Raw genomic sequence first — 26,927 nt, 5'->3', positions numbered from 1 at the left:
CCGTGCTACTGACCCATGCTTCAATGGTTACTGGTTCAACCCAAAACACGATTCAGACCTCACATGAAGAAAGCTAAGAACTGCTTGCTTGCTGGTGTAGACCGCAATTTTCCTCCCAAAAGCTGTGCTTCCTGGGGCTTCATTCTCCCGTTCCTCGTCATCACTGTATCACGTTTGCTCTCCTTCTTGTTCCTGGCTACTGAGAGGGAGAGAGAAAAAAGGAGGAGCAGCATCGTCACCTGCCCGACCTCTCTTATCCTTACCACTCTGCGCTGAGCTATACAATGTAAGTCTCCATTTCATTTCTCTTTTATTTTTTTGCATGTACACTCTTCTCCTAGTCCCGTCACAGTGAACTCAACTAAAGTGTAATATTATTTTTTCGCAGAGAAATCCTAGTAATTTGTTTTCTAGCCGTTGGTGGCTTTTGAAAAGCGTGAGTCCCTTTCTGTATATACTCTCTCTTTTCGAATTAGTTTTACTCTCTTTTTTTCTTTTGGTCTGTAAATTACGTTGTAGTAAAACATGTTGGCACTTGTTGGATGCTAATTGTGTTATATCTACACGATTCTGGACATTTAAGGCTTTAGTCATTTTTGTTTCTTCCTTAATATTCAAGATGAATTGGATATAAGAGCTGATTATCCTTGTGATTTATGAAAACCTTGTTAATTCCTAATTGACCATGGTTAGGAGTTATTGGGCATTAGCTCACCCTTGGATATATCTTTTTCAGAGGAACGAAAGAAACTGCTTAGCTTTTTGTGGCATGCAAGGGCATAAGCATTTGAAGGCCAATCAATTGGCAGTTTAGGTAGGTTGATCAGAGTTGCCGGAGTATCTTGCCTTTGGATTGAGAAGGGTCAGTTTGTATCTGTAAATATGAGTGGTTGTACAGCTGTGGTAGGATTAGTACATATGTAAATGTACTAGTGTGTATTGCAGCTTTTCTTTTTGCGAGATATGGACATTACATAGTGGCAGATTAGTAATGGGTAGATGTACGTGAGAATGCTACATCACACTTTACTTATGTCAGTAACATTACAAGGTATTTTTGGTGCAAGAAAAAAACAAATTGGAGGGCCTGGCATGCCCTATATTTATAAATTAAATGTTGGGGCCTTACATTTGCATATTCAATGTTTAGGAAGAGAGTTTCTTGCAAACTTCGAATTTTCTGTATTTGGGTTTAATATTTCGGTCTTCTGTTACATTTTTGTCTCTGTAAACTATAGCATGTTTTATCTGATAACATGTGTGCAATTACTCCAATTCTCTATGTAATCAGCTGTTCTTCCAGTTCTCCTTGTGGACTAATGTTTAGAAAGTGGTTCACTTTACCTCTGCACTAACAGGATATCTTTTCGACAAAGTAACAGTTCATGTTGTTAGAAGTCTTACTGTTGCAGTTACCAGTGTGAATTTCGGAGTTTCATTTGTTTACTACCTTATGCACTTCAGAGTTTATTTTATGTTATTTATTTACTGAAAATTGTGATTACGAAATTTACAGCATGTAATTACAGAAGCATTAGTCCTGATATTAAATATTTAGTCTATTAATTTTCAGATGGCTCCTTCAGTTCACCGAAGATCACCTAGGCGGCGACACTCATCTGATCAATCATCTTCTCCAGTGCGCTCACAGTCATCCCCTCAAAGGAGGAGCTCTTCACACAGAGAAAGATCCCCCCAGCGCAGAGGCTCCCCAAGAGCAAGATCACCTGTTAGAGTTAGTTCTTCTCGTATTATAAGATCTCCTGCAAGAGAAAAAGTTTCTAGTCATGGCCTGTCTCCCCAAAAGACACAATCTAAATATTCTGTTTCTCATTCCCTTTCTCCCCGTTCAAAACGTTTAAGGCGGGTCCAAGCTGAGCGACTTGTGGATAGACAGAGGGAGAGAAACAGTAGCATGGATGATGACAGGGAGCATAGAGAAAGAGGTAGAGATAAGGAACCCAGTGAAAGAAAACGAGGTAGAAATGGTGATTCTAGACCCAGACGTGGCTCTTCTGAATCTCCCACTGAGCATGCCCATAGCCACAGGAGTAGATATGAATCCAGCTCACCTCATGGTTCACGGGCTTCTAAGGCCGAAAAGCATGAAGAGGTGTCTGGTGCTATTCAATCCTTGCTGCTCTAATTTCATATGTTTTTGTTCGTTTGTTTGAATGATTATTTCCTTTTTTTCTAATTTCTTAAAAGAATTTGCAGTGACTCCACAACTTTCAATTGTGGGATGCTTGATAAAACTTTCTCAATTTAAATAATTAGAATTTTTTTTAAGTACTGTTTTGTCTAAGAAAGGTAAAATGTCCAGGTTGGTTTTGCTAGTTGTCATTTGTAACAGGTGAGATCCATTTAGGCTTATTAAAACTTGTACATGCTGATTTATGTTTTAAATTTGAAAATATTGTCTGGGAATTGGTTAACCATTTTCTTTCAGAAAAAGGCTAATTATTTAAGAGCACTTTTTTTTTATTTGCATATATCTACTATTTAATTTTTATAATAAATTATATGCTAGTTGAGAAATGCAACAAAGAATGTCACTAATAGAGTATTTCCACCTGATACCATCTTTTATGACATTTCACCCTATGCTTAAAAGAGACAATGTAGTATGTTGCACTCCTACCACCAACAAATAGCAGTTATTGAGTAGAAACCCTGGAGACATGAGGGAGGCCCAGGTGCAACTGCCAATGGTCACAATGAATGAGAGATTCCTAATAACTGGTGGTGCATGATATAGATGTTGATGCAGTTTGAAATAAGTGATGATCTTCTAGACAGTCAACTATTTATGCTTAATATTTTATGTTCATTCAGACTTGGAGTTTCTTGTTTTAAAACATCTTCTTGTTATTTTTTAAAATATTTTTAATTTCTTTTTAAAAATAATTAGTATTTGAATTCATATTTGTTTTTATTATAATTTTGTTGCTTTTACCTTTGAGTCATAATAAATGTATCGATTATGCTGAGAAAATTTATTACTTGGTTAGGGAAAGAAAGATGATTCAGTCGCCAAGATGAAGGCTGTTGAAGAGGCCTTGGAGACAAAGCAGAAGGTACATGCTTCTATTAGTAGTGCTATATTTTTTTTTTTTAATGCATACTTTTATTTATAGAAGAAAGAGGAGTAATGTACAAAGGCATGGTGGGAAAGCAATGGTAAAAGACCCAAGAGGGCAAAAGAACCAAAAAGAATACAAGGAAAAGCATACCCAAATGCCTAGCTAGGGTGAAGAGGGAGTCCATGTCAACAACCTGTTGCTAGGTGACTCTGCCTCTTGCTAAGGAATCAGCCACTTGTGGATTGGGCCTTTTGTTCAATGATTACAGGGGTTTTTCTATTCTGAGGTGTTAGTTCAAGTCTCATTAGGGTATGAAGTTCAACATCCGATATATATATATCTAAAAAAGAAAATGCCTTTTTCCAAAAGATAAGTTGTTTTTAAAATTTAAGGGTAGAACTCTATTTTTTATTTGGACAACAGCTCACAAGAAAACCCTAACCTGTGATGAGCTCCAAAGGCACGGGCATCCTTTTTATAAAAAAAGGTGGAAAGCTTTTATTACTTGAGAAGAGAAGTGGAATACATTAGGGTACAAAGTCGATGCCAACGGGGCCTAAGAAGGATAGCATTGTAGAGCCTCCATGGTCCTTGATTACACTTCCAATGTCGGTGGGGCTGGAGTCACCCAACAAGCTGCCATCAATTGTAGTTTAAGAAAGCCAGGAGGGAGGCAGCACACGAGGGAGAATGATGTCACAAAGCTCCGATTCCGTCTTATTGAGAGGGTAAAAGTGGAAGGCTTGTATAAGTCTGGCCCAAATCAGGATTCTCTGGAAACACCTCTCAATGATGCATCCACTGGGACAGGAAGATTGTTGAAAGTTCTACTGTTACAATCATTCCCGATGAACCATGGGACAATCACTACTGCTGCCTTTCCCATTGCCTTCCTAGATTCCTTGTGTGGTACTAGGCAATAGGGTCAAGAAAGGAGGAAGGAGGGTAGAATGGAATGCTGAACTTGTTGAGGACATCACCCCAGATTAAAAGTTGAAGGCGCAGTGAATCTTAATATGATCTAGGGTCTCTTCGTTGGAGTTACGGAATTTGCAGAGGGACTGTGTTACATGTGTGGATGTCCTATTATCAAGTCACTTGGTTTCGCAATTCCCTGTGGAAACTCTGGGCCATCTAATAATCCATTGCCTCTTTTGTTCTTCAATCTGGAATGTGGTTTTCAACTAGTTTGGGATCCAGGTTTGCTATTGCACATGGAATATGCTAGGCAGCAACGACTGTTGTTCCATGGTTTATTTGGAAGGAACGAAACAATAATACATTTAACAGTCACTGTTAAATTTCATTTTCCACACAATTTTCATTTGGGCTAAAATTTCTAGAGCCTTCCTCTATTGCCTCCTTCAATCATTAGAAGGCACTGGAGTTTTGTTGCACATTTTCCCTGCACACTCAGCCTCCTCTCATTAGCCGGATCCCGACTTCTTCTGGTTCCCTCAAAATTAACTTTGATAGTAGGGCATTGGGAATACCAAGTCCTGCAGGCATTGGTGGAGTCATTAAGGATTAGGGTGAATTTATTCTGTTATCATTTTTGGTCCCATAGAGTTGGCAGACTCTACAGAGGTAGAACTAAAGACACTGCCCCAAGGGTTGTATGAGCAAAAAATTTCAACTCCAGTCCAAGTAGACTGAGATCCAGCAATGGTTATTAGTTGTATGAAGAAATACTCACCTTTCTGTGGTAATTTTTGTTATATCTTTGTTGCAATCATTATTTTATGTATTTCTGTAGTTGAATCTTGGTAGCATACACTCCGTGCTGCAAATAACTTATTAAATGTTTTTGCTAAGGAAGGTGTCTCTAGACCTTCGCTGTTGGTTGGAGGCGCATTTGCGTTGTAGCTTAGCTTCATTTTTCTGTATTTCTTTTAAACTTCAAGCATAATAAAAGCGTTCTATTATTTCCAATAAATAAATAAATAAAGAAAAAAAAAGAAAAACTAAGGGTGAAATCACTTGGGTACTTCAGTGAGCGCAGGTCATAAAACTGGTTTCAGAGAGCTTTGGGAGCTGTGCCTCCTTGGTTTATGTGCTGATGTGAATAGATGTTTTGGTAACAAGAGTAATATATATTTCATAAAATAAATAAGAGTATGTATCCATAAGTTCGAAGGAGTCATTTAATACATCATGTCATACCAACTGAAATAAAGTATTAATTGGATCTAGAGAATGTTGAGATGCTCGTGCTGAATGGGTCATGCCAACGTTTTAACAATTGGTCCAGTTTTTATAACAAATATTTTTTCATGCAGCAAAAACCTTCATTTGAGCTTTCTGGGAAGCTTGCTGAGGAAACCAATCGAGTAAGGGGTGAGTCTTCTGCTATAACTCTAGCTCAAATCTTTTTGGTTTTTTATTTTTTATTTTTTTGGAAATACTTGCTTAAATATGTATTTAGGTAAAGTATCTTTTCAATGAAGCTGAGGTCATGCAGTGGTGGTAATTGCAATTTGTATTATTATTTGCCTAGTGATCTCATTAGGTTGTTTGTGTGAGACTAATTTTTTCAGGTGTGACCCTGCTGTTCACTGAACCTCCGGATGCTCACAAACCTAATGTAAGGTGGCGATTGTATGTGTTCAAAGCAGGAGAAGCTCTGAATGGTAATAATTCCAAATTGGTGCTTGTCCCATTGCCTTCTATCATTGCTTTTGACACTGTTGTGCTGTTGTTTAGCATTTATTTCATCTGTCTTTGCTCTATATACTTTGTTGTGTGTATAGTTCCTGCAAGGTCAAATATATTAAAGTTGCGTCCATAAAAAAAAATCAGCACTTAAAGGCAGTCATTCTTCACTTCACTGTAATTTATTTGGGACAGTAATCATCCTTGTTGGGCAGAGAAAGCATGGCTCTCCATATGGGTATGGAGTAAATCAGGTTCCTGAGTATCTGATTGCCGATGTATGTCTCATGTCAAGCAATACATATCAGATATTTATCATGTTTATTATCTTTCTAAAAAAAAAGATATTGAGGTGGATGATATGATACCCAATCTGCATCATATGGAATTTTCTAATTTATTTTTCCAAAGGCTGACCTGATACAGAATGATACTCTAAAAGATAGTGATGGTATCGTATCAGCTGTGAAGGGTCCTAATGCACCAAAAGGAGCACCCCTGCAGATTCCAGTTGGTCAATATGGACTGTAGAGGACCAAGTATCACTTCATATCAGTACATTCCACATTGAACACAGTAAGATCCACTGTAGCATTCTTGAGTTGCTCATAGAGAAATGTGCTGTCTTCAATCAACATATTGGTTGGAGTGGTCTATTTCTTATCCAAGCTAAGTGGCTCAACATTTAAAAAAAAAAAAAAAATTCAGCCATTTCCCTCCCATCCTTATGGGTGTCAATTTCATGCATTTACCTGATTTTCAGCCATTCCCCTCCCATCCTTATGGGTGTCAATTTCATGCATTTACCATTCATTAAATAGAATGAGAAAAGAACAAAAGTACTTACCCAATTAGTTATATGGATGTTTTATCAGATATTTCAGTAATCATTTATTAAATGGAATGGTAATGGGTAACTGTATCCAATTATTTAATTATCCGATTATATATAAGAATAATTCGGTAAATTTTTAATTTGAGTGGATGTATGTTTGATATAAAATATGATTCAAGTGCCTTTTTCTAAGGATTGTATAATGGATTTCGTTATTTTGATTTTTTTATACTTCTTTGATTTTATAAATTGTAAGTCATTTTTCTTATTATTCCATTTATATACCCAATTACCCGTTCTACTGTCCGATAAGTAGGTAAACAAATAGTGTTCTATATAGCAATATTACCGTATACCGATATATCGTATAAATGGAATGGTACATGGAATAACTTATTCTGTTCCATTTATATACCTCTTACTGCTGTACCTATACTCCTGTAACAAGAAACACCCAGAATCTGGAGATGAGATATTTTGTAGCCGGCCACATCCAACCTGCTTGAAGTGTATAAACCACTCGAAATTGTGTTAGGTGTAATAATTTCTAAACTGTGTGGAGGTTTTGAGAAACCCGTTTTGTGAATTTTGTGATTTCCTTCATGTCTTTGCACTCACACTTATCTTATGTTGGATTTACAGATCCTCTCTATGTACATAGGCAAAGCTGTTATCTTTTTGGCAGAGAAAGAAGGGTTGCAGACATCCCAACAGATCATCCTTCTTGTAGCAAGCAACATGCAGTAATCCAATTTAGGTAATCCTGGTGTTTGACATTGTTAAGTTGTGATTGGCATAGAATGACTTGGCCTTTTAGCTCAATGGTCAGTGGGGTTTTCTAGTGTGAGGTCCTGTGTTTGAGTCTCACCAGAGCTAAAGGGTGTGTGTGTGTGTGTGTGTGAGTGAGTGAGTCTAATCAACATTCAAAAAAAGAAAAAAGTTGTGGTCAGCAAAAACCAATTTGGTATTTGTTCATCTGGTGGTTATCCAGTTTAGGTAAGTTTAGTATGAAAAAATGTTATTAGTGATGTAAAGTCTCATTTTCATGGACATAAAAGCGGAAAAGTAATTTATTGATCTCTCTCCAGGCATGTCGAAAAGGAGCAGCCAGATGGTACTGTTTCAAAACAAGTAAGGTAAGTGTCGTGCATACTTTCAACTGGTTTACTTAGTTCTTTATCATCAATCTGGTTATTCAGTGGACTTACACAAAAGCTAACCGATGTTCGGGCCCTTATTTCTAGGCCTTATCTTATGGACCTGGGAAGCACAAATGGAACATTCATTAATGTGAGTTCTCTTTCCTATCATCATTTAACATTTTATGCTTCATTTTGTGTGTACTTTTACTAGATTATCTCATCATTGTAGTTATTTATTTACAATACCTTTTATGCTAATTTTTTTGAATTCTCTATTCTGATTTGGGCTTCTGTGGTGTAGGATAACCGAATTGATCCTCAACGTTATTATGAACTAATTGAAAGAGACACTATTAAGTTTGGCAATAGTAGGTATGATGATCCTTGCCAAGTTAAGGTCTAAACGGATCTTCTTTAGGCACTATCTTCCTGAAACTAATATGAACATTCAATGAGAATGGAATCTGACCATAATATTGTAGAGAAAAAGAGAGGGAGATTAGTCACTGAACCCTAAGAATTCCAATTCCAAACTCATCAAAACTCACTCTTAACAAGTATGACTACCTTCTTTATAAAATACCACAAAACGCTAAAAAGTTAGAAACCTTCACTTCATTGTTGTTCCGATAGGCATCAGATAGCTGAAGGAGTAATTTCTGACTGTTTTTTCCTTACTCTGCTTTTCTTTTGCAGCCGAGAGTATGTCTTGTTGCACGAGAACTCCGCGTCATAAAAATTTGTTATGGAACCTCTGTTTGCATTTGGTTCTACCTTGATCAGATGGAGATGATAGTTTATAAACCTACTTGTGCCATGCAAACTCAAAAACCCAAATCCTCCATTGTCACTGTTTGGTGTTGCAGAGGTTTATCTTTCCCTGATTGAACATATTGTTCATGCTTTTACTTGTGTGGCTTTTTGGAACTATTCAAGACTAAATCATTTAGCAGGAGATCGCAGTTGCCCTGTAAGAACTATTTATTGATTTGCAGCTAAAGTTCGAGCAAATGAAGAATGTAGATACTGTTAACTGGAAAATGAAAATTCCGGAAATCTCGAGAAGCTCTAATGTTATTTTCCTTTTTTCTGACTACACAGGATTTTGTAGTAAAAAGAGATCAGCAAGGGAGATTGAATGGTTATATTCAGTTGGCTCTTCCAATTGAATTATTAAACCCGACCTGGTTAATTGATTTTTTACCCAATATAACCCCGGTTTATAATCAGATTCCGATCCGGTCCGAGTTTTGTAACTGACCTGGATTGTTCGAAGTGGACCCACTATCGTACGCTGTCTCCAATTTACGCCATGAAATGGATTGTTCTCGGCGCCTATCGGTGGTTGGTACCTGCTATTGCCGGTTGTTCCTCTTTTAGCGGGACGTAAACCCAATTGACCGGTAGGCAACTCCCACACATCCAGGATCACGACCGGCAGGTCCCGATCATGGTCTCGGCGTCCGGTTTTCAAATTTCTTACTCTGATAAATGCCCATGATAACATCATAATTCACGAAGATGCCACTGCATGCTCTATAAATCTCCTGTCTTGTGTATGGTCGTCTTCCAGATATGCCCCGCAGCTGTTCGAATTGTGATTCTCATTTCTCTCGGGAATTGCGAAAATGCCACCCATGGAGGTCGAGGTGAGGATCCGCTCCGCCAAGGACCTGAAGAACGTCAATTGGCGTAACGGCGACCTCAAGCCATACGCCGTCGTGTGGGTCCACCCGGACGCCAAGTGCTCCACCAAGGTCGACCTCGCCGGCGACACCTCCCCAACTTCGGATGAGACCCTCACAATTCCCCTCCGCGGCCTTCCCATAGAAGACGCCACCCTCGCCATCGACATCGTCCACGTATGCGCCGCCGACGACACCAAGCCCCTCGTCGGCTCCGCCCGTCTTCCTCTCCGCGACGTCCTGGATGACGTCGGCCTCGGCGAGCGCTGCTTCCGCACCCTCAAGCTCAAGCGTCCATCTGGCCGGCCACAGGGCAAGCTCGATATCGAGGTCACCGTCCGAGAGGAGCGCTACTACGAGCCGCCGCCGCTGCGGGCGGGTTACGGGTTTTATTCGCGAGACTACGCGCCGCCGCCGGTGGGGTATCCCTACGGGGCTCCGCCCGCGCTGGCACAATCGCCCTACGCCCCGCCGCCGGTGGGGTACCCCTACGGGGCTCCGTCCACGCCAGCGCAATCGCCCTACGCGCCGCCTGTGGGTTATTCTTACAATCCGGCCCCGGCGCCGTACGCGTACGGGAACAGCGAGTACGGGCGGCCAGAAGAAGGGAAGAAGGGGAGCAAGTTCGGGATGGGGACGGGGCTGGCGGTGGGCGCGGTGGCCGGAGCGCTGGGCGGACTGGCTCTGGCGGAGGGCGTGAGCGCATTGGAAGACAAGATCGCGGACGATGCGGCTGAGAGAGTAGAAGACGATCTCGCTTACGACGACTACGGAGGAGGCGACTTCTAAACTGCGCGGAGTGCGCATTTTGCTCCTCAAGGTTGTAACTGGTGAAGGATTGTGTTTGTATGTAAACTGCTATGTGGAGTGAAACAAAAAAAAACGATAAACACTTGGGTTGTCTGTGTGAAATTCAGAGTACAAGACAGGATTAGAATCGGATGCGTTTTGCTCAAATTTGATCTACACAAATTGGGGAAATCACATCAACTTTCCCCTTCTCAAGGGCACTTGGGTTTAAACTTAGAACCTGTTTTGAACATTGAGAGACTATGGATTTCAAACCCCAGGAACCCCAAACCTGGCAGGTACCATTAACAAGTCTTTCCAAATTTCATAAAATTCAGGGAATGTAAACCAAATCTTGAAGAAGACGGATCAAATCCCTCCCAATTCGCAAACAAAGATGAAAGTGTTTTCTTAGAACTTGTAAGCAAAATTCAATGTTCATCTTCTCGACTGTCTCCAACATTAAGCCAGTAAAGCGATAATGATCAGATAATAACTACAAATAAATAAACCCACTTGTGTGTATAGCTGGCCAATTCTCAATTGTGCAAACTCAGAGATTTTCCAAGCTCGACTTGTTAGTTATGAGCTGATTTGTTTTTAATTGTTTTCAATAATTTTCTCTTTAGTTGGTTAATAATTACTCTTATTTACCTCCAACCTCAAAGACAATTGATAATTCATCCTTTTAGGTCCCTCTATATTTAATATTATTATTTATTAATAAAATAAATACTATTAATAGGAATATTTACTCTTGTTATTATACATTAATATACTCCATTATAAAATATATAACTTATAATTCAATTCATCCCAATATTCTCTTTATTTATTTTTATAATTTTTTTTATTTTTATAATTTTAAATATAAATTAAAATTCGAACCCGGCTCAAACTCGATTAAAATTTTGTACTCAAAACACAATTTCAATTTTAGGTTCAAAGTTGAACTCGAACTTAAAATTTTGTATTCGAACACAATTTCAATTTTAGACTCAAGGCTAAACTCGAACTCGAATTTGAGTTCAAAGTATTCAGATCAAACCAAACTCGAACATATACATGTTTGAGGCTCAACTCTTAGCACAAAACGCTCTATAATAACCAAAAGACTGCTGCAGGAGCTGCTATGGTCACAGTAACTACTGCAAGGGTCGGTAGCTAAACCTAGCAATTTTTGCATGACATAAATAGAAGCTAGGATCCAATAAGTAGGAAATTACAAAGACTTGATCAACATCTAAAGGATAATATCCAAGTTACATCTCCTCCTCTACAGACTCTGCAGAACAAATTTCTGAATCCAAAACAGTTATCAGCTGCTGACTTACGTGCTTGGCTACAGATATCATGTCAAGAATCACGCTAGGATCTAACCCAGTTGCGCCTCGTTTAATCAGGCCGCAAATTTGCCCATCTCTGTTCACTGAAACTGAAACCGCAGAACTCATTTGGGATTCTTCTTCTGGTGTTGCGTCCACGATGTAGTGCTTGCCCACCTACAAAGATAAATATGTTTATTCCTTGAAAGAGGCTTTTTAACTTCAGCAACGCCATGGAAGAATAATAATGAACTCACCTTTGTTAAAGTCACTATGACAGGAATTCCAGACGTATCAAATTGTGAAAACTCTTCGTCACTAATGTCTACGTCCACTTGTTGATCATCTGCATTTGCATTAGAAGCAATAACTTTTGGGATGGCAGTGTTGGTCAAAGCAGCCTAGAAAGATGAACAGAAAGATAAAGGCAAATGTATTATAAATAATGAGTCCCATGATGATGAGTGAACACAAGCTGCACATATGCTTGCAAGAGAGACTAAGAGATGTCAACTGTAGGGTTGGAGAAGCAACATTTTATTCATGCACAAAAGACAGAACATCCGTCTATTTCCAGCCATCTACCGTTGCACTCTGGAAACTGACAAGTACAAGTTACAGGATCCAACCTATATATATATATATATATATATATATATATATATATATATATATATATATATATATATATATATATATATATATATATATATATATATATATATAGAGAGAGAGAGAGAGAGAGAGAGAGAGAGAGAGAGAGAGAGAGAGACTTAAAGAGTTCTCAGAAACAATGACTGAGATCCATAAAAAAACCATCTATGAGATTTCCTCCACCATTGCAAAAAAGTATAGAAAAAGAAGAGAAAAGTTCAGGTATGGTGGCCTGCAGGTCTTCATCCCTTGAATCAAGAAGACAAGATGAAACATGTGCCAAAAGTATATAATATTTTATTATAAAGAAGAGACCCATCTTAATCAGTTAAGCACATATCATGACCAAGTTTTTAATTGCAGAAACGTTTCATTATAAAAGGGGTATATTGTGTCCTTGAGGGTCTGTTTGGAACCCCATGGAAAAGAAAGAAAGAAAGAAAATGAGAATTTGACTATTATTATTCCAAAAAAAGTTAGTGAAAAGGAGAATTTGATCATTATCTCAATTTTACTAACTATTTTTTAGAATAATAATGGTCAAATTCTCATTTTCTTTTCCAGGGGTTCCAAACAGACCCTGGGTGGTTATTTATTTCCTCCCTGCGGACCATAAACATCAGCAATTGGAGCAAGAACTGTGGATCACCAGCTTCCTTTAATATCTGTCTTTTGACCTCCGAAGAAGGAGAATGGAGTGAAATTTAAGAAATAGAAGACAGATCACAAGTGAGACTGTGTAGTCGGCATAGAAAAGAAAGGACTTTCCTGCACGTCAGCCAACGGGAGTCTTCTCCACTTTTATAGATTTTCAAAGTTTTTCTAGACTCTTTTAGTTGAGATACACCATTTCCTTAGTGAAAATAGATATAAGCCAGCACCTTAGTAGTTGCCGGGAGTACACCATGCGTATGTCTAATATGTGAAGCACACCAATTACCTTGATAGCAGCAGCCAGTGCATCAAGTATGTTGCCATCTGAACTGATCACAAGGCAATCAATATATAGGTCCCAACATATCTTCCCTTCTACAATCATCAAGGACGAGAGATCTATTCCTGCCCCTGTGACAAGAACTCACAAAAGCACTATTATAAACATGTTACAAGAACTCAACTCCCAGTAAATTGAGAAAAATTATAAACTTGAGATAGAGAGAAAGAGAGTGGAACTGAAATCAAATTACTGAAAATATAATAATCATTACCCTCTTTATGTTCCAGTATTAGCCTTTTATTTCTAATTTCGAAATTGTATTGACTTGTCATCTGAATACATCCTAAAAAAATGAAAAAGTTTGATGTTTAATTTAGTTATTACATCGTGTGGTAGGATTGTTTTCCAAATGTGCTAGGAGTTTTCTTAAACTAGGAAGCTCATTTTTTTTTTGAGAAAAATCCTACTGACAAAAGATCAATCTCCAGGAATAGAGTTCCCCATCTCATATTTGAATAGGAGATTCTAGACATGATGTTAAGCCCTTACTACAATGAGCTTGTAAAGGACGAAACTGTTCAATGTTTAACCAAATAGTAGCTAAATAAAAATAAATAAATTTTCTTCAGATATCAGGGAAACTAAAGGCATTCTATTCTCAAAACGAATATAGAAATGTTTTAGAAAAAGAAGCAAAATATGAACAACCTAAAGTGATATTTAAATATTGATTTTTTGATTTTATAAAATTGACATTTAATTGAACCTTTTAAAAGAAATACTAAATGAATCTTGATAATAAAAGAAATAGAATTTTACTTTACCTGTTCCACTCTTGCCACCCAACAAACATCTCTGAAGTGCTTCTGATAGCTCACTAGACAACTCCTCACCTCCTCTTCCCTGTGCAATAAGAAATTAATGATCAAGGGAGAGCAAAAATAGAAGGAAAAGACATGATTATAGTCCTCAGTTGCATAAAAATGAGAACCCATAATCAACAATTAGACATGTGATATGCTGTGTTAGCTAGTCTAACATGTGTGATACCATAAGGAAGAAAAGCAGGAATTTTTAGAAAGAAATAGAAATACATTTAACGGATATTAATGTTTTTCTAGTATTTTCTCCAGGTACAGCTTACAATGCAGAAGTGAAAGATAATTTACCTTCACAATGAAAGGATTAACAACCTTGATGGTGAAAAAAGATCGGCACCATGAACCTTTTCCAAAACATTCTTTCACTGAATTCCTTCAAAAAGGTCTAACACTGTAATAGATGTCCATCAAGGCTGGCAATTTTATAATTACCCATTCTATAGCATTAATGTGATATGGAAAAATTCCTCATCCATGTAACAATAGCATAAGCACACATATTTACCTATAACACTTTTTTAAAGGAACGAGTACAGTTATAGGTACTCTATACATGGTTACCTCATTATATGGATATGGAGATCGGCGTTTAACCCCTCTATACTAAGTAAGATAAAAGAACATCTCCCTATGCAATGGATAGCATAATTTTGGAAATCTTTAGTAAAAGATGACTAAAATTATACATTTTAAGTTAAAAAATTTGAAAAAAAAAATAGTTTTTGATATTACTATGCAAGCATTTTTATGATTTCTAATTTTGAATATTTTAACATTTTATAGGTGTAAAACTGTAAAATTGGGAAGAATAGAAGAGGAGAAGAGATGAGAGAGCAGCTTAAAGGCTGCATTGGGGTTAGAGCTCAAAAAGGTCGAGCTCTCCCCTTTAATATTTCACTTAAATTGTTTTTTACACAAAAGGACAATTATGCCCCTTAGTACAGAAAGTTTCATAACTCCATGAATACATATCAGAATTGAGTGTAACTTGAAACATAAAAACATGACAGCTATTGTAACCATGCGAGATGATGAAATGACCAAAATGCTCCTGAACTAGTATTTCAACAATAGTTTTTATCAGAATGCTTGAGGGAGCCCAAGAGCTTGGAAAGGGGCTGAGTTTTGCCACTAGTATCCTCCTCCACAGTGCTTGATGTTCTGTTGAGATTTGCCATAGCCTCTTTAATAAAACTGATGTTATCATTGCTTTAAAGCTTTTTATTCCTAATGCTCCTCTTTTTTTCCCCTCTAAATAATCGCTCCCATTTTACTAAGGGGTATAGGAATGTGTCCAAAGCACCCAGCCACAAGAATCTTCGTTTCATAATTTCAAGATTTCATTTATTAGTTATAGAAAGTATGTCTCAGGCAAGTAACAACTGGCAGTGTAGCTGAGTGGCTCCATCCTTCCTGGACTTGTGTCACAGTATCAACTCCCCAATATCATATCAACTAATAGTAATACTCTATAATTGAAAAAACCTTCCAGAATATAAGAGCAGGGAGTCAATAGCAGCATCTAGAATCCTCTAAGTTAACACACCAAAACAGCTATCCTCATGAGATAGGTGGACGTAACAATGCAGAATAAAATAATCAACTAACCTCAAACATTGGAGCAGCTGTAGGACTGCACTCTACAAATATGGCAACCTTCCCTTTGCCAGGTTGAAGAGGACTAGGCCTTCCGAGTTCTGCCTGAGAAGAGATCAATTATTAAAAAGTAACAATATCAGGTATAGTAAAAGAAGTTTTATGGCAATATAACTTTGCTAGACATTGATATATAAAGAACAGAATCTTCTGACTTCCCAGTTTCATATTCAATACACAAAATGACCTTTCAAAAGTTGCAAAAAGACATTTGAACTATTTCCAAAAGGAAAAAAATATATAGTCAAAAGAAAATTTTATCTGAAGTTATCTATTCTCAGTGAAGGAGGGTACATCATAAACATGAAGTAAAAAATTCATTTTTTACTATAAAATGTTACAGTATGAATACACAAGCAGTTCTTTTTGTGGAAAGAAATTTTTGGACCTGAGTTGCAGGGCAACACCTGCAAAGTGTCAGTGTCAACAAATTGACACCACGAGCACCGCACCCAAAAAGGAATAATACTAACAATAATTGTAATAATAAATGAAATAAAAATTCAAAATTATTAGAAGAATTTACTTCCATTATGCACTTATAACCAGCAAATACATAATCAGAAACTTATTTCAGAATATCTTACGCCTTGAAAATATATAACAACATTTCCATACCTTCACACTAGCAATAACATCTGTTGCCCCCAGTCTTATTCTGGCAGAACCATTTGCCTATTATACAACCATCAGAAACTTAAATGAAAAACCAGTGGAAAATACAAATTACAAAGGAATGTTGAAGACATATGGAAAGGTTTAAAGACTTATATCTGATCACACCTACATTCTTAACCACCAAAAGCATCCAAGGATGTATCAGAAATGCAGAATTAGGTGCTCAGCTTGCCAAGAATGACAAGTTGTGTATACAAGTTGAATACAGAAACACTAAATGCATATGGCAATGTTCGTCCATACTAAGACAGCTTGTAGACAGTGAACCTGATCTCAATTGATCTCTATGCCATGAAACAGGGACCTCAATGGGGCCATCTCACTTGGAGTGAAAGAGGATAAAAAAGATAAGAAACTTTGTACAGCAGCAGGGACATAGAAAAACTGATTTTTTTTCAAAAATTATTCTTAAAATGTAATTCCATCAGAAAAAATAAAGGGGTTCTCAGACTAGAGATTCTGCCTCCAAAATGGAGGGTAAATCTGGACCTCTCAAGCCAATGCTGGGCAAACCATCACCAAAGTACCCAGTCCATGCAGAGTCAAGGGCATAGGAAGATTTTAAGGTTTATGCTGCAAGACATCTAGGAAAAGTTGAGATCACCAAAAAAAATGGAAATTGGACACAGCAGGTCACACATTGAAAAATGAAAGTTGTACCTGAGGAATGACTCCAGTTTCAACAGAGATTGGTCGATAATGAAGTCTTTTCCGACCATCACACCTGAGATCCTGGGCAATCCCACCCTTTATAAAATGCTTCTCTCCAACCGATAGACCCACCATTCCTATGTATAAAAAACAATAAGGTTATTCAGTGCCCCTAGATGGACATTTAGGCTAGAAATGCTTTTCCTGATTACAAGTTTCTAAAAAATTTCTAACCTGAAAAGCTATTAATGCTTTACTAGGAAATTGGCAGGAAATTCATCCAACTATCCTCGTAGCTATTAATGTAATTTCCAAGGAGTAATCATTTGAGAACTGAATTATATGTATTATACATGCTTTTCAATGACAGATAATGATGATTTAGTATTTTTATCTGTATTGCAGAAAACAGTTTTTATGAAGAATGCAGGTGGTTCCACATTATAGCATTTGAAGAGTTCAAACACTACTACTTTTACGTTTTAGTGGCCATGGATGGAAATAAGTATGACAGGAAAAGCTGGATATGAGTTTCTGGGAAACTCAGAAACCAGAATGCCACTAGTTTTACACTAAAATACTGCCAGAAATGTATCCTATTTTCCTAATTGCTTTTAGTACCTTTTCCCATAAGAAAACAAAAAATTACTAATTGAAGAGTTGTTAATGCCATCAATAATCCACCTGTTCTCAACTTTCAAATTTTTTGACAAACATGCTGAGAAATAAACGTAGAATCATTTCGTACACTGTTGTTATCCTCTACGCTAAGAAACATTAGAGCTCCATCGGAGTCAAGCAAACGACATTTGCATATTTCATATTGAACATATAAATGCCTCTAGCAAATTAAAAAAAAAAGAGACAGATAATTTCAGTATTTAATGTAAGAAAACGTAGCAAATGTCGACTAAGAAGAGGCAACAGTGAGACTTAATGTGGAAAATAGAGATATTTCAATGCTCTCCCAGCCTCTGACCTGACCAGTTCTTTCGACAAGTTCTCCTCTCAATAACAACTTTCATAAATGAAAATGTAAAAAGAAAGAGGACAAGAATGAATTGGTTGACGAGAGAGGAAAGAAACGAAAAGAATTGAGGGAGAGAAAACGGGTAAAGAAGACGGTTACCTGCATTAATGGTGGAGAAAATCGCTGAGGTTTACAAACCTTTATGTATTCTTACAGTGACTTTCTGCGTTGTTGGAACCCACCCACAGCCACTAGTATTGAGGCAAGTTGTTACAAACTGATAGTTGGTTTTCAAAGTCCTCATGTGGTTTTTCAATTGTTCACTCGTCTTTTAGTTCATTGTGTCCATTAAACATATTGACACAGTCATTGAAAACTTCATGTTTCCATACTCCATTTGTCAAGCATTTTACTATCTTATGCTGTTCCAAAACAAAATAAGCAATCTAAATTTACAGCACCTTGAACACAAAAGCACCCTACTGGCAGCATAATGCATACCAATAATGGAACAAAAATATGCAAGTACAAACACTTTGATCAAATAATAAATAGTATCCATCATGGTCGATGAAGTACCAAAAGAATGACCATTTCAAAAAAAAAATTAAATGAAAACTAGACTTCCTTTTCACCTTCTTTTATCCACTTTAATTTGATTCCACCGAGGAGAAAATGTCTCTTCACCCCCCCCCCCCCCCCCCCCCCCCCCCCCCCCCCCCCCCCTGAGCAGCAGTGTTTTATATGGGGAAAACCAAGAGCGAAGTACACAGGAGGCAAAAAAAACTGCAGAAATCAAAGTTGAGGCCTAAAAAACAGCTGACAAGCTAGTCGGAGAAAATTCAGACAAAGAGCAGAATCAACAAAAAATTACAGATTGGAATAGGTGTTGAACAGGCAATTTGTACAAATCCAATGAAGGATAGAACACTCGGTGGAATCAAATCTGCCGATAATCTCACCCACATGTTAAAAAATACAGCACGATTTTATTTCCGAAATGAAGTGAATACAGAAGAAAAAGATCATTTAAATCCAAATATTATTAGGTGCAAGGTCAGAATCTAAATCTACGCATCCTAGTTCATCAAATAAATAAATAAATTAGTAAAAAGCAAACCACCTCACAACAACACAAAATCGAAAGAGGAAGATTTCCAGGAACCAGGAATAGGGAAACAAATTCCCGAACCAGAAAAGGTAAGCATTTCGAATAGCATGATTCACTCACTTCTATGAAAATGGAAACGAAAAATAAAATGATAGGCAGAGGAAACTAATTCCGAACCAAGAAAGATTTCAGCCACATACCTTCGATTTCCACCCTAATATCTGCAGAGTCGAGCGGGAGAAGTAAACAGTGCTGCTCGTTGAAGGTCGTCCGTGTCAAGAATCACTGGGGACGGCGAGAGAAAGAGAGGATCAGCGAGACAAATCGCTGGGGAGAGGTTGCAGAGGGGGAAGTCGCTGGGATGCAGAGGGCGTCTGAAAGTGACAATGAATTAGTTGCCTGTGTTTGTTTTGTTTGTGTTAGTGTGCATAATGGAAAATGTGGTGTAAAGAAACAAGAGATTTTTTTACTTTTATAACTTTTACTTATTTTTTTATTAATAAAATAAAAAATAGATTTTAAAAAATTATGAAATACATTAAAATTAAATTAATATTAGTTAATTAGTTAAATATATTAAATATAATAATTAAACAAATACATACTTTTATAATATTAAAATGGTAATCAAATTGTAATTTTGTAACATCCAAATATCAAATAGTTATATAAAAAAATATTTTATTATATAAAATTAGTCTATTAACTCTTACAATAATTGTATTTAATTTTTTATTAATAAACTAAGATAGATTTTAACTTACCAACAATTATTTATTTTATTAATTAAAGTATAAAAAAAAAATACAACACAAAGTTAATCTATTAACTCTTATAAGATAGTTGTACTTTAATTTTTATAAATAAATTAAGATAGTTTTTTACTCCTGATGAATTAATAAGTAAATAAATAATTGATTTAATATTAATTTATTAATTAAATAGGATACAGCATGATCGTCCCAATATGTAAAAGTCTGATTTGAGGAGCCCAAATCTGCCTATGTTCGAGCAGAACTTGATTTAAATATTTAAAACTCGATTCGAACTGAACCCAGTCTCGAGCCTAAAATTGTTATTGAGTTCGAACCCAAAATTTTTAATTAGAAGTCAAAAATGAATTTCTTCACCCTCTTATCGAATTTCGAAGCGAAGAACTTTTATATTCTAGGTTCAAGTGCTAATACATAAAGAGAGTTCACCAATGCCCCTATTATAATGTTATTATATCTCATCTATCTTGAGTTATTTTTAATTTGTTCAATGTGAGTCTATACTAGTAAAGTGTGACCAATTCAATATGGCTTGAAAAAATAAATGAAATCTACTATAGGTTTATTTTCGGGGAAAGGTTTAGATACAATTTTGTCACTCTTTCTTTCTTTCATTATCTGGGATTGAAATGTTGAATAAGAAGCACAAACAAAGGCCAATTGACATCATTCCCAGATCAAGCAGAAGAAAACCAATTATTTGCATATTGCTCTGATTACTCTTTTTTGACTTATGTACTAGTGGGGAAGAAGAAGGGAAAGACCTGCAAGATGAAGAACTAAGAAATAGACATAGCAGCATGGAAAAGACTAAATTCCTTGAACATGACATCAATCGACAGTTGGCGCCACCCACAATCGTCCCGGTTCTTCTCGAATTCGTAGATTTGACAATGTCGCATGTGAACCCCAAATTTGTGACAGAAGGTCGGTGTGGGATACAGTCGGCCATGATTTGATTCTTGCGGAAAACCAACGTCCTCTCTGTCTCTCTCACATATTTGATTGGACAAACCAAACGGAAAATGTAAAAGTAGAAAATGAACAAAAATTTTTTAAAACTCATATGGAACGATCAAGAAACAAACATTAAATCATTTAGAAGCATTTAAAAAGACACAAGAGTAATTGGAACAAGAAACAATTTTATAGATTACATTACAATAATTTAAAGAAATAATTCTTGTTGACAATATTTTATGAAATAAAACTTCAAAAAATTAGCTAGAATATTAAATGTATTCTTCTAACACTAAGTAAAAATTTCTAATAAATTCCCATATAATTTTTAAGTTATGAAGTTTTAGAAAGTTTTCAATAAAATATACAAAAGATTTTGTTATGATTTTAAAAGAAAATTTCAATGTGAGTAATAATTATTTGAAGTTCATCTCATGCAAAAGCAAGGAATGCCTCAAAACTCAAATAGCAAGTGGTTGTGGCTTAATGGCCTAGAGGCCAAGAATTAAGTGTATAGCTACAATGTAGTACCTTGACTACAAAAATAGTGGTCCTCCATGTTTCCAGGTCCACCCATACAAGAATTGTAGTATTGTTGTTAATGCTATCGTAAGCATCAAAGTTTGGAGTGTTTAGGTCAACCTTGTTAATCGATTATTTTCTCGGGAAGTAGCTGGACAACAAAAAAAACGACTAATAATTTGTGTATCTTGAAAGTGTACTTCATATTTGTACATTCTATGTGAAAATTGATCTAACAAACAATTTTACAATCGATTAAACAAAAGTTCAACTTCCAAGTTCGATTCCACAACTTTGGAGATATATCTCTTAATATCATTGCTACAAATAAATGGGTAATTAGGAATAACTCTTTCTTTGATGCCATATTTTCAAGTAAAGGGTAATATAGCTAGTGAGAAATCAATATTTTGTATCAAATTAATGCCCTTAAATTTATAGGTGAACATTATATCACTCACTCAAGTTGGATATGTTTGGGCTAGAGAAGTAAAAATTAAACAAAAAAACACACACATGGGTACATGTTGGGGCAGTACTATTTTTACAAGTATCAAGAAATGGACTTCACATTTTCCTTTTAAATGAACATAAATAAGCCAAATCAATAAGTGGGTCCTCTAGTTATGGGCATCTATGGGTCATGTCCTTTCACCAACAGATAAAAATGTCAGGCCAGCCTGGGGTGCATGCCCTACCCCAATATGACAGCATAATTTGTCCCTTGAGATTTTTTGTGGTGTGAATGTTGTTTTGTAGGTGACCCTTACTTACAAATTTGTATCTCAATGTGTGAAATCCTCTTAAGAGTAACATGGATTCTAAATCTCTGCTCAAATGAGGATGTTTTTATTTTTTTTGTTCGAATATTGTTCTTGGGTTTTTATTACATTGAATGCCATTTACCAATGGGTTCTCCATCCTGTTCCCATTTAAGCTTTTATGGAATGATTTCCCCTTCCCCCACCAACCATTGCCTATTAATTTACTTACATAATATTTTTAAAAATGATTTTTAAAAGATCAAGTTTTTTTTTTTTTTTTCTTTTTAAGAGTAAATTTAATTGTTATATAACAAGATTATCCCAACCAATTGTAGGTTTTGTGTTATTTTATAATTTATTATTTTAATCGTTACCTATAAACTTGACATAAAACTCGTACCGTTTGACCAGACAAGAGAGAAAAAGGCTCGATTGAAGTCGTTCCCCCAATTGTCAAACCGACTAAGCCCAAAAAGAATGTAAAAGAGTAAATATGATAAAAGAAGTGGACCACTTCGTAAGGAATCGATATATTAAATATAAGAAATGAAGAATCGAAGTATAAATTAAAAAGGAGTGGACCACAAAGCAAAGTAGTTGGTTTCATGAAGAAACAAAAAAGAAAAGTAATCGACCGTTACCATCAGTAGAACTTATCAGAAAAAAAGTGACCAATGTGGGAGGAGTCGATTACATTTACTCATCATGTCAAACCGTTGTAGTCGACCACATTTTGCAAAAATTCAAATTTTTTGAATGTCACACCCTTTAGAAATCATTAAAAAAGTCACTTATACAAATCATTAGAAGTTATCTCAAATATATACATTTACTAAGATAAAAATTTATCGGATTACTCCTACACATTATCGGGTAATCGAATAATTAGGTAGAAGAATAACACTTACTTATGTTTTGTTCTATTTAATAAATGCTAAACGGGTAATCGGGTCAAATTGTCCAAATATATAATTGGGTAAGAATTTTTTATCATTTTCATTCCATTTGTTAAAATTAAACCGAAATAAGTAAAAAAGTAAAATTAACACCCCCTTCTCTTTAATGGACACTTCACTCTTCTTCCTCTCCTAGCTTCTGAGAGCGGGTCTTATTTATCTAGTGTAGCTACAGATGACGCGCGTCCCTGGTCCACGGCAATTGTTAATGGCTGACGGCCACAACCAAACCATCATCGCCAACTATCTGGTGGCAGGCACAACGAACTCTCTCGGCTATCAATGGCAGAAGCTAACTCCGAAAGAGGTTTCCTCCCTTAGTCCTCCATTAATGGGTCTGCTTCTCTTTAAGCTTTTGACCCATCTCTTTCCATCAATAATCTGAACGCCACGCCCAGTTTTCTTCGATTTTCCTTATGGGTTCTAGTTCTCTCACTTCTCTCCATTTAGATCTACCCATTTGCACAGTCAACGCATTTAGAGTAAGCGACAATAGGATAGAAAAAGACTAAGCGGTGGTATTTTAGAAAGCTTCCAAGTTAGTGAACTTCGAACATGATAAAAGGAGAAAAGGGAACTAGTATCTTTTATGATGGAATCATGGAAGAAGGGTAAAAGAAGTGGATTTGCAAGGGTGGGACAAATCTAGGGAGACAAGGCATGTTTTTATTGGGAGAAGTAGGAGGGTGTGTTTTGTTACAAGTTTAAACGGGAGAACAAATACTAATATAGGCTTTAGTGGGAACACGGCTGATCCAATACGAAAAACTATTTGGTGTGAAACATGCATGATCAGATGCCAAATAGCTTCTTGTATTGGATCAACCCTGTAAGTGGGGAAGGATAAAGGACTCCAACCCAACCTACTCAAATTCTTCAAAGTCCCTTGGAATTTGTTCTGTGTTTTTCTGTTTCAGGATCAGTAGTGACTGCCATGAAAAATATAACCTTTGTAACAGGGCCTTGGAAAAGGCAAAGTCATTAAATTGGGGCAGCCTTTTTCTCAAGTTCTCATTTATCAAGTCATGTGGCTGTGGTAGCCACCTCCTTTTTCAGTTGGCAGGTTAGAAGCTGCATGTCTGCTAAAAAAAAAAAAAGTTTCCATTCGAGGAGTTTCATTCAATGGGAGGCACCTAATCCCATCAATGCTGTCCCAACCACATCCCATGAATTCTCTCCATTTAAACTCCACTCCAACTCCTCCTTCTCCACAACCCTTTCCCCATCAAATTCTCCAAAAGCTGATCATCAGTCTTCTCTCCTTGTTTAATTCAGACTGTAAAAGTTCAGAATGGCCGTCGAGAATGGCAACAAGGAGGAAGGAGTGGTAAAGGTTAGGAGCAGAACCAAGGCCTTCGCCAGCAAGAAAGTGGAGAAAACTGAGTGCCCACTGGCCACATTTGATCTCCCTTACGTTACTTTCTTCTACAACCAGAAGTTGTTGCTGTACAGAGAGGTGAACTATGAGGAAATGGTGGAGAAGCTGAAGGAAGGACTGGGGGTGGTCTTGGAATACTTCTACCCCCTCACTGGGAGACTGGGGAGAGACGACGAAGGGGTGCTCAGGATAGAGAAGTGCGGGGATGACAGCACAGGAGTCGAAGTGATCGAGGCGCTGGCTGAAGACGTCTCAGTGGAGGAGCTATCGGAGGAGAAGGTCTCGAGCTTGATGGAGGAGATAGTGCCCTTCAGTGGCATCCTCAACGTGCAGGGCTTCCACAAACCCCTCCTCGCTGTTCAGGTTAGTGGTGAAGATTAGCCCCTTAATTGAAGAAATAACTCCCTAATAACTCTCTTAATTAAGTCTCTCTCTCTCTCTCTCTCTCTTAATTAATGCGTAGGAGACGACTTTGAGACTCGATCAAAGACTTTTTTTTTTTGGGTGCCTTAATGCTTGTCTTCAATGCAAGAGGCAAGTGTGTGGGCTAATTTGACCTTGCCTAGTTGGTAAAATCTGAGTGAGTCACGCTGATGTGTCAGATTCATATTTGTTGATTTGGATGTTGAGCAGTTCACGAAGCTTAAAGACGGTTTAGCCCTCGGCTGCGCATTCAACCACGTAATTCTAGACGGGACCGCCACGTGGCACTTCATGACGGCGTGGGCTGAGATCTGCCGGGGGGCCGACAAAATCTCTGTTCTGCCCTTCCTTGACCGTACGCAAGCACGTGACACGCGAGTGAAGCTGGACATCCCGGAGGGCCTTATTACCGGCGACGTCCCGGTATCAGTGGAGCCGCCGCTGCCGGAACGCATATTCCAGTTCTCTGACGCGGCGGTTGAAGCCATCAAGTCGACGGTGAACGCGGACCGGCCGGAGGGAACCCCGCCGTTTTCCTCCTTCCAGTGCCTCGGTGCCCACATTTGGCGGGCCATTACCCGCGCCCGCGGCCTCAAGCCCGACGAATTCACCGTCTTCACCATCTTCATCGACTGCCGGAAACGAGTCTCCCCGCCCATGCCCGACGCCTACTTCGGCAACCTCATCCAGGCCATATTCACCGTGACTGCGGCGGGACTGCTGCTGACGCACCCCCCGGAGTTCGCCGCAGGGATGCTGCAGCAGGTGATAGCGTCCCACGACGCGAAGGCGATCACCGCCCGGTCGGAGGAGTGGGAGGCGGCGCCGAAGCTGTTCCAGTATAGGGACGCGGGGATGAACTGCGTGGCCGTGGGGAGCTCGCCGAGGTTTCGCGTCTACGACGTGGATTTCGGGTTCGGTCCGCCGGAGAGGGTGAGGAGTGGACGCTCCAACAAGTTCGATGGGATGGTTTTTTTGTATCCAGGGAGGGCAGGAGGGAAGAGCGTGGACGTGGAGGTGAGCTTGACGGCGGAAGCTATGGAGAAACTGGAGAAGGATACTGGGTTTCTGGTCATCTAGTTAAATCAATCAGTGGAGACGTACAGTAAATTTATAAGAACTTAGTTCCGGTAATAAAATCTTCTGCAATGTAGTTTCCGATTTGTCAGCAAGGAATGTCAACAGATTAGGTGGTTTTCTATCTGCTTTCTTTGTCGAAGATGTTTTCTTCGTTTCTGTGTCGTCACTGGTCAGTAGGGGTTTCAGTTTGTAATACTTGTATTGTATTGATGTTGCTGCAATGGAATGAAGGTATATAAAGTACAGAGGGAGTTGTTGTTGCAGGGTCTGATTCTGGTCTCTCGGTGTTGATAATTGCTAGGGTTTTGGTATATAAAGTACCAAGTTGTATGAGGTGAATGAATTAAAACCGAAAAACTCATCACCCATTTTGAAATATATTAAAGGGAATTTTAGTGTTTTACCCAATTTTTAAAACGTAATTAGATAAATGAAGACTGTTTAAACTTATTTAGAAAAATACTTAACTTTGACTGGTCAATTACACATGTGTATAGTCAAAGGTGACACGTAGGTTTTGATTGATTACGTGTTGCCACATTAATACTCGGTGAGTCCAACGATATGTCAACTGACACATCATCTTATTACAGACATGTCATCTCCCATGTAGGATGCCATGTCATTAAATGACAAAAAAAACCACAATTTAAAATAGGGAATTTTACCAAAATACCGGTTTGAAACAACTTATTTATAAAAATAACGAAGATCTCAAATTATTTACAAAACTACCGAACTTTGACCGGTCCACTGTATATGTGGACAGTCAAAGGCGACACGTAAGCTTTGACTGTTTACGCGTCGCCCCGTCATCAGAGCGATACCGTAGAAGAACACAGAGGCTGCCACATCATTATTATTGACACGTCATCTGCCACGTCATTACATGATAAAATTTTGAATAAATTTAAAAAAATTAAAAATCAAATACACTTTTTATTACCTTATATCTAAAATAAAAAAATATTTAATTTTTTAATAAAAAATTAAAAAATTAACTCTTACTTCTTTAACACCAT

At 37.5% G+C, this 26,927-nt stretch overlaps 4 protein-coding genes across 5 annotated transcripts; 3 read left to right on the top strand and 1 right to left on the bottom strand.

Annotated features, from left to right (window-relative positions):
• Positions 1-85: 85 nt before the first annotated feature.
• Positions 86-8,602, top strand: LOC137944313 (FHA domain-containing protein DDL-like). Of its 2 annotated transcripts, XM_068789963.1 has the most exons (11): positions 86-286; positions 389-436; positions 1,574-2,113; positions 3,012-3,077; positions 5,363-5,420; positions 5,621-5,713; positions 7,213-7,327; positions 7,659-7,706; positions 7,815-7,860; positions 8,014-8,084; positions 8,409-8,544. In XM_068789963.1, the coding sequence occupies exons 3-11, from the start codon at positions 1,574-1,576 to the stop codon at positions 8,446-8,448; spliced, it is 1,077 nt and encodes a 358-aa protein (XP_068646064.1). In that variant the 5' UTR covers positions 86-286; positions 389-436; the 3' UTR covers positions 8,449-8,544. The 2 variants fall into 2 exon arrangements, with proteins under 2 accessions (XP_068646064.1, XP_068646063.1); XM_068789962.1 differs by lacking the exon at positions 8,014-8,084 and having other exon boundaries at positions 8,409-8,602.
• Positions 8,603-9,340: 738 nt separating this feature from the next.
• Positions 9,341-10,429, top strand: LOC137944314 (protein SRC2-like). Its single transcript, XM_068789964.1, has one exon. The coding sequence runs from the start codon at positions 9,341-9,343 to the stop codon at positions 10,184-10,186; it is 846 nt and encodes a 281-aa protein (XP_068646065.1). The 3' UTR covers positions 10,187-10,429.
• Positions 10,430-11,399: 970 nt separating this feature from the next.
• LOC137944209 (uncharacterized) lies at positions 11,400-19,462 on the bottom strand. Its single transcript, XM_068789789.1, has 8 exons — positions 19,250-19,462; positions 16,978-17,105; positions 16,258-16,314; positions 15,592-15,684; positions 13,927-14,005; positions 13,106-13,230; positions 11,769-11,912; positions 11,400-11,688 (listed from the first exon to the last, which is right to left on the bottom strand). Exons 2-8 carry the CDS (start codon positions 17,101-17,103, stop codon positions 11,449-11,451), a joined length of 864 nt encoding a protein of 287 aa, XP_068645890.1. The 5' UTR covers positions 17,104-17,105; positions 19,250-19,462; the 3' UTR covers positions 11,400-11,448.
• Positions 19,463-24,250: 4,788 nt separating this feature from the next.
• On the top strand, positions 24,251-26,168 carry LOC137944293 (BAHD acyltransferase DCR-like). The gene is made up of 2 exons (XM_068789936.1): positions 24,251-24,765; positions 25,036-26,168. Exons 1-2 carry the CDS (start codon positions 24,316-24,318, stop codon positions 25,903-25,905), a joined length of 1,320 nt encoding a protein of 439 aa, XP_068646037.1. The 5' UTR covers positions 24,251-24,315; the 3' UTR covers positions 25,906-26,168.
• The last annotated feature ends 759 nt before the right edge of the window (positions 26,169-26,927 follow it).

The sequence above is a fragment of the Aristolochia californica genome, unplaced genomic scaffold (assembly GCF_029961685.1).
Source record: "Aristolochia californica isolate CCGP_79_NKW_82.1479 unplaced genomic scaffold, dmAriCali1.0.hap1 SCAF_11, whole genome shotgun sequence".
Classification (NCBI taxonomy): Eukaryota; Viridiplantae; Streptophyta; class Magnoliopsida; order Piperales; family Aristolochiaceae; genus Aristolochia; species Aristolochia californica.
Note: the sequence above shows the minus strand (reverse complement) of the source record. Positions and strands in the feature narration are given on the sequence as shown.

Excerpts from the sequence above, each read along its gene's own strand:
- LOC137944313 (XM_068789962.1), top strand. The coding sequence starts at position 1,574 with ATGGCTCCTTCAGTTCACCGAAGATCACCTAGGCGGCGACACTCATCT. Across the intron at positions 5,421-5,620 it reads GGAAACCAATCGAGTAAGGG|GTGTGACCCTGCTGTTCACT; the intron begins GTGAGTCTTCTG and ends TAATTTTTTCAG. Across the intron at positions 7,861-8,408 it reads CAAATGGAACATTCATTAAT|CCGAGAGTATGTCTTGTTGC; the intron begins GTGAGTTCTCTT and ends TTTCTTTTGCAG.
- LOC137944209 (XM_068789789.1), bottom strand. The coding sequence starts at position 17,103 with ATGGTGGGTCTATCGGTTGGAGAGAAGCATTTTATAAAGGGTGGGATT. Across the intron at positions 16,315-16,977 it reads AAACTGGAGTCATTCCTCAG|GCAAATGGTTCTGCCAGAAT; the intron begins GTACAACTTTCA and ends GTTGTATAATAG. Across the intron at positions 15,685-16,257 it reads ATGTTATTGCTAGTGTGAAG|GCAGAACTCGGAAGGCCTAG; the intron begins GTATGGAAATGT and ends ATCTCTTCTCAG.
- LOC137944314 (XM_068789964.1), top strand. The coding sequence starts at position 9,341 with ATGCCACCCATGGAGGTCGAGGTGAGGATCCGCTCCGCCAAGGACCTG.
- LOC137944293 (XM_068789936.1), top strand. The coding sequence starts at position 24,316 with ATGGCCGTCGAGAATGGCAACAAGGAGGAAGGAGTGGTAAAGGTTAGG. Across the intron at positions 24,766-25,035 it reads AACCCCTCCTCGCTGTTCAG|TTCACGAAGCTTAAAGACGG; the intron begins GTTAGTGGTGAA and ends GATGTTGAGCAG.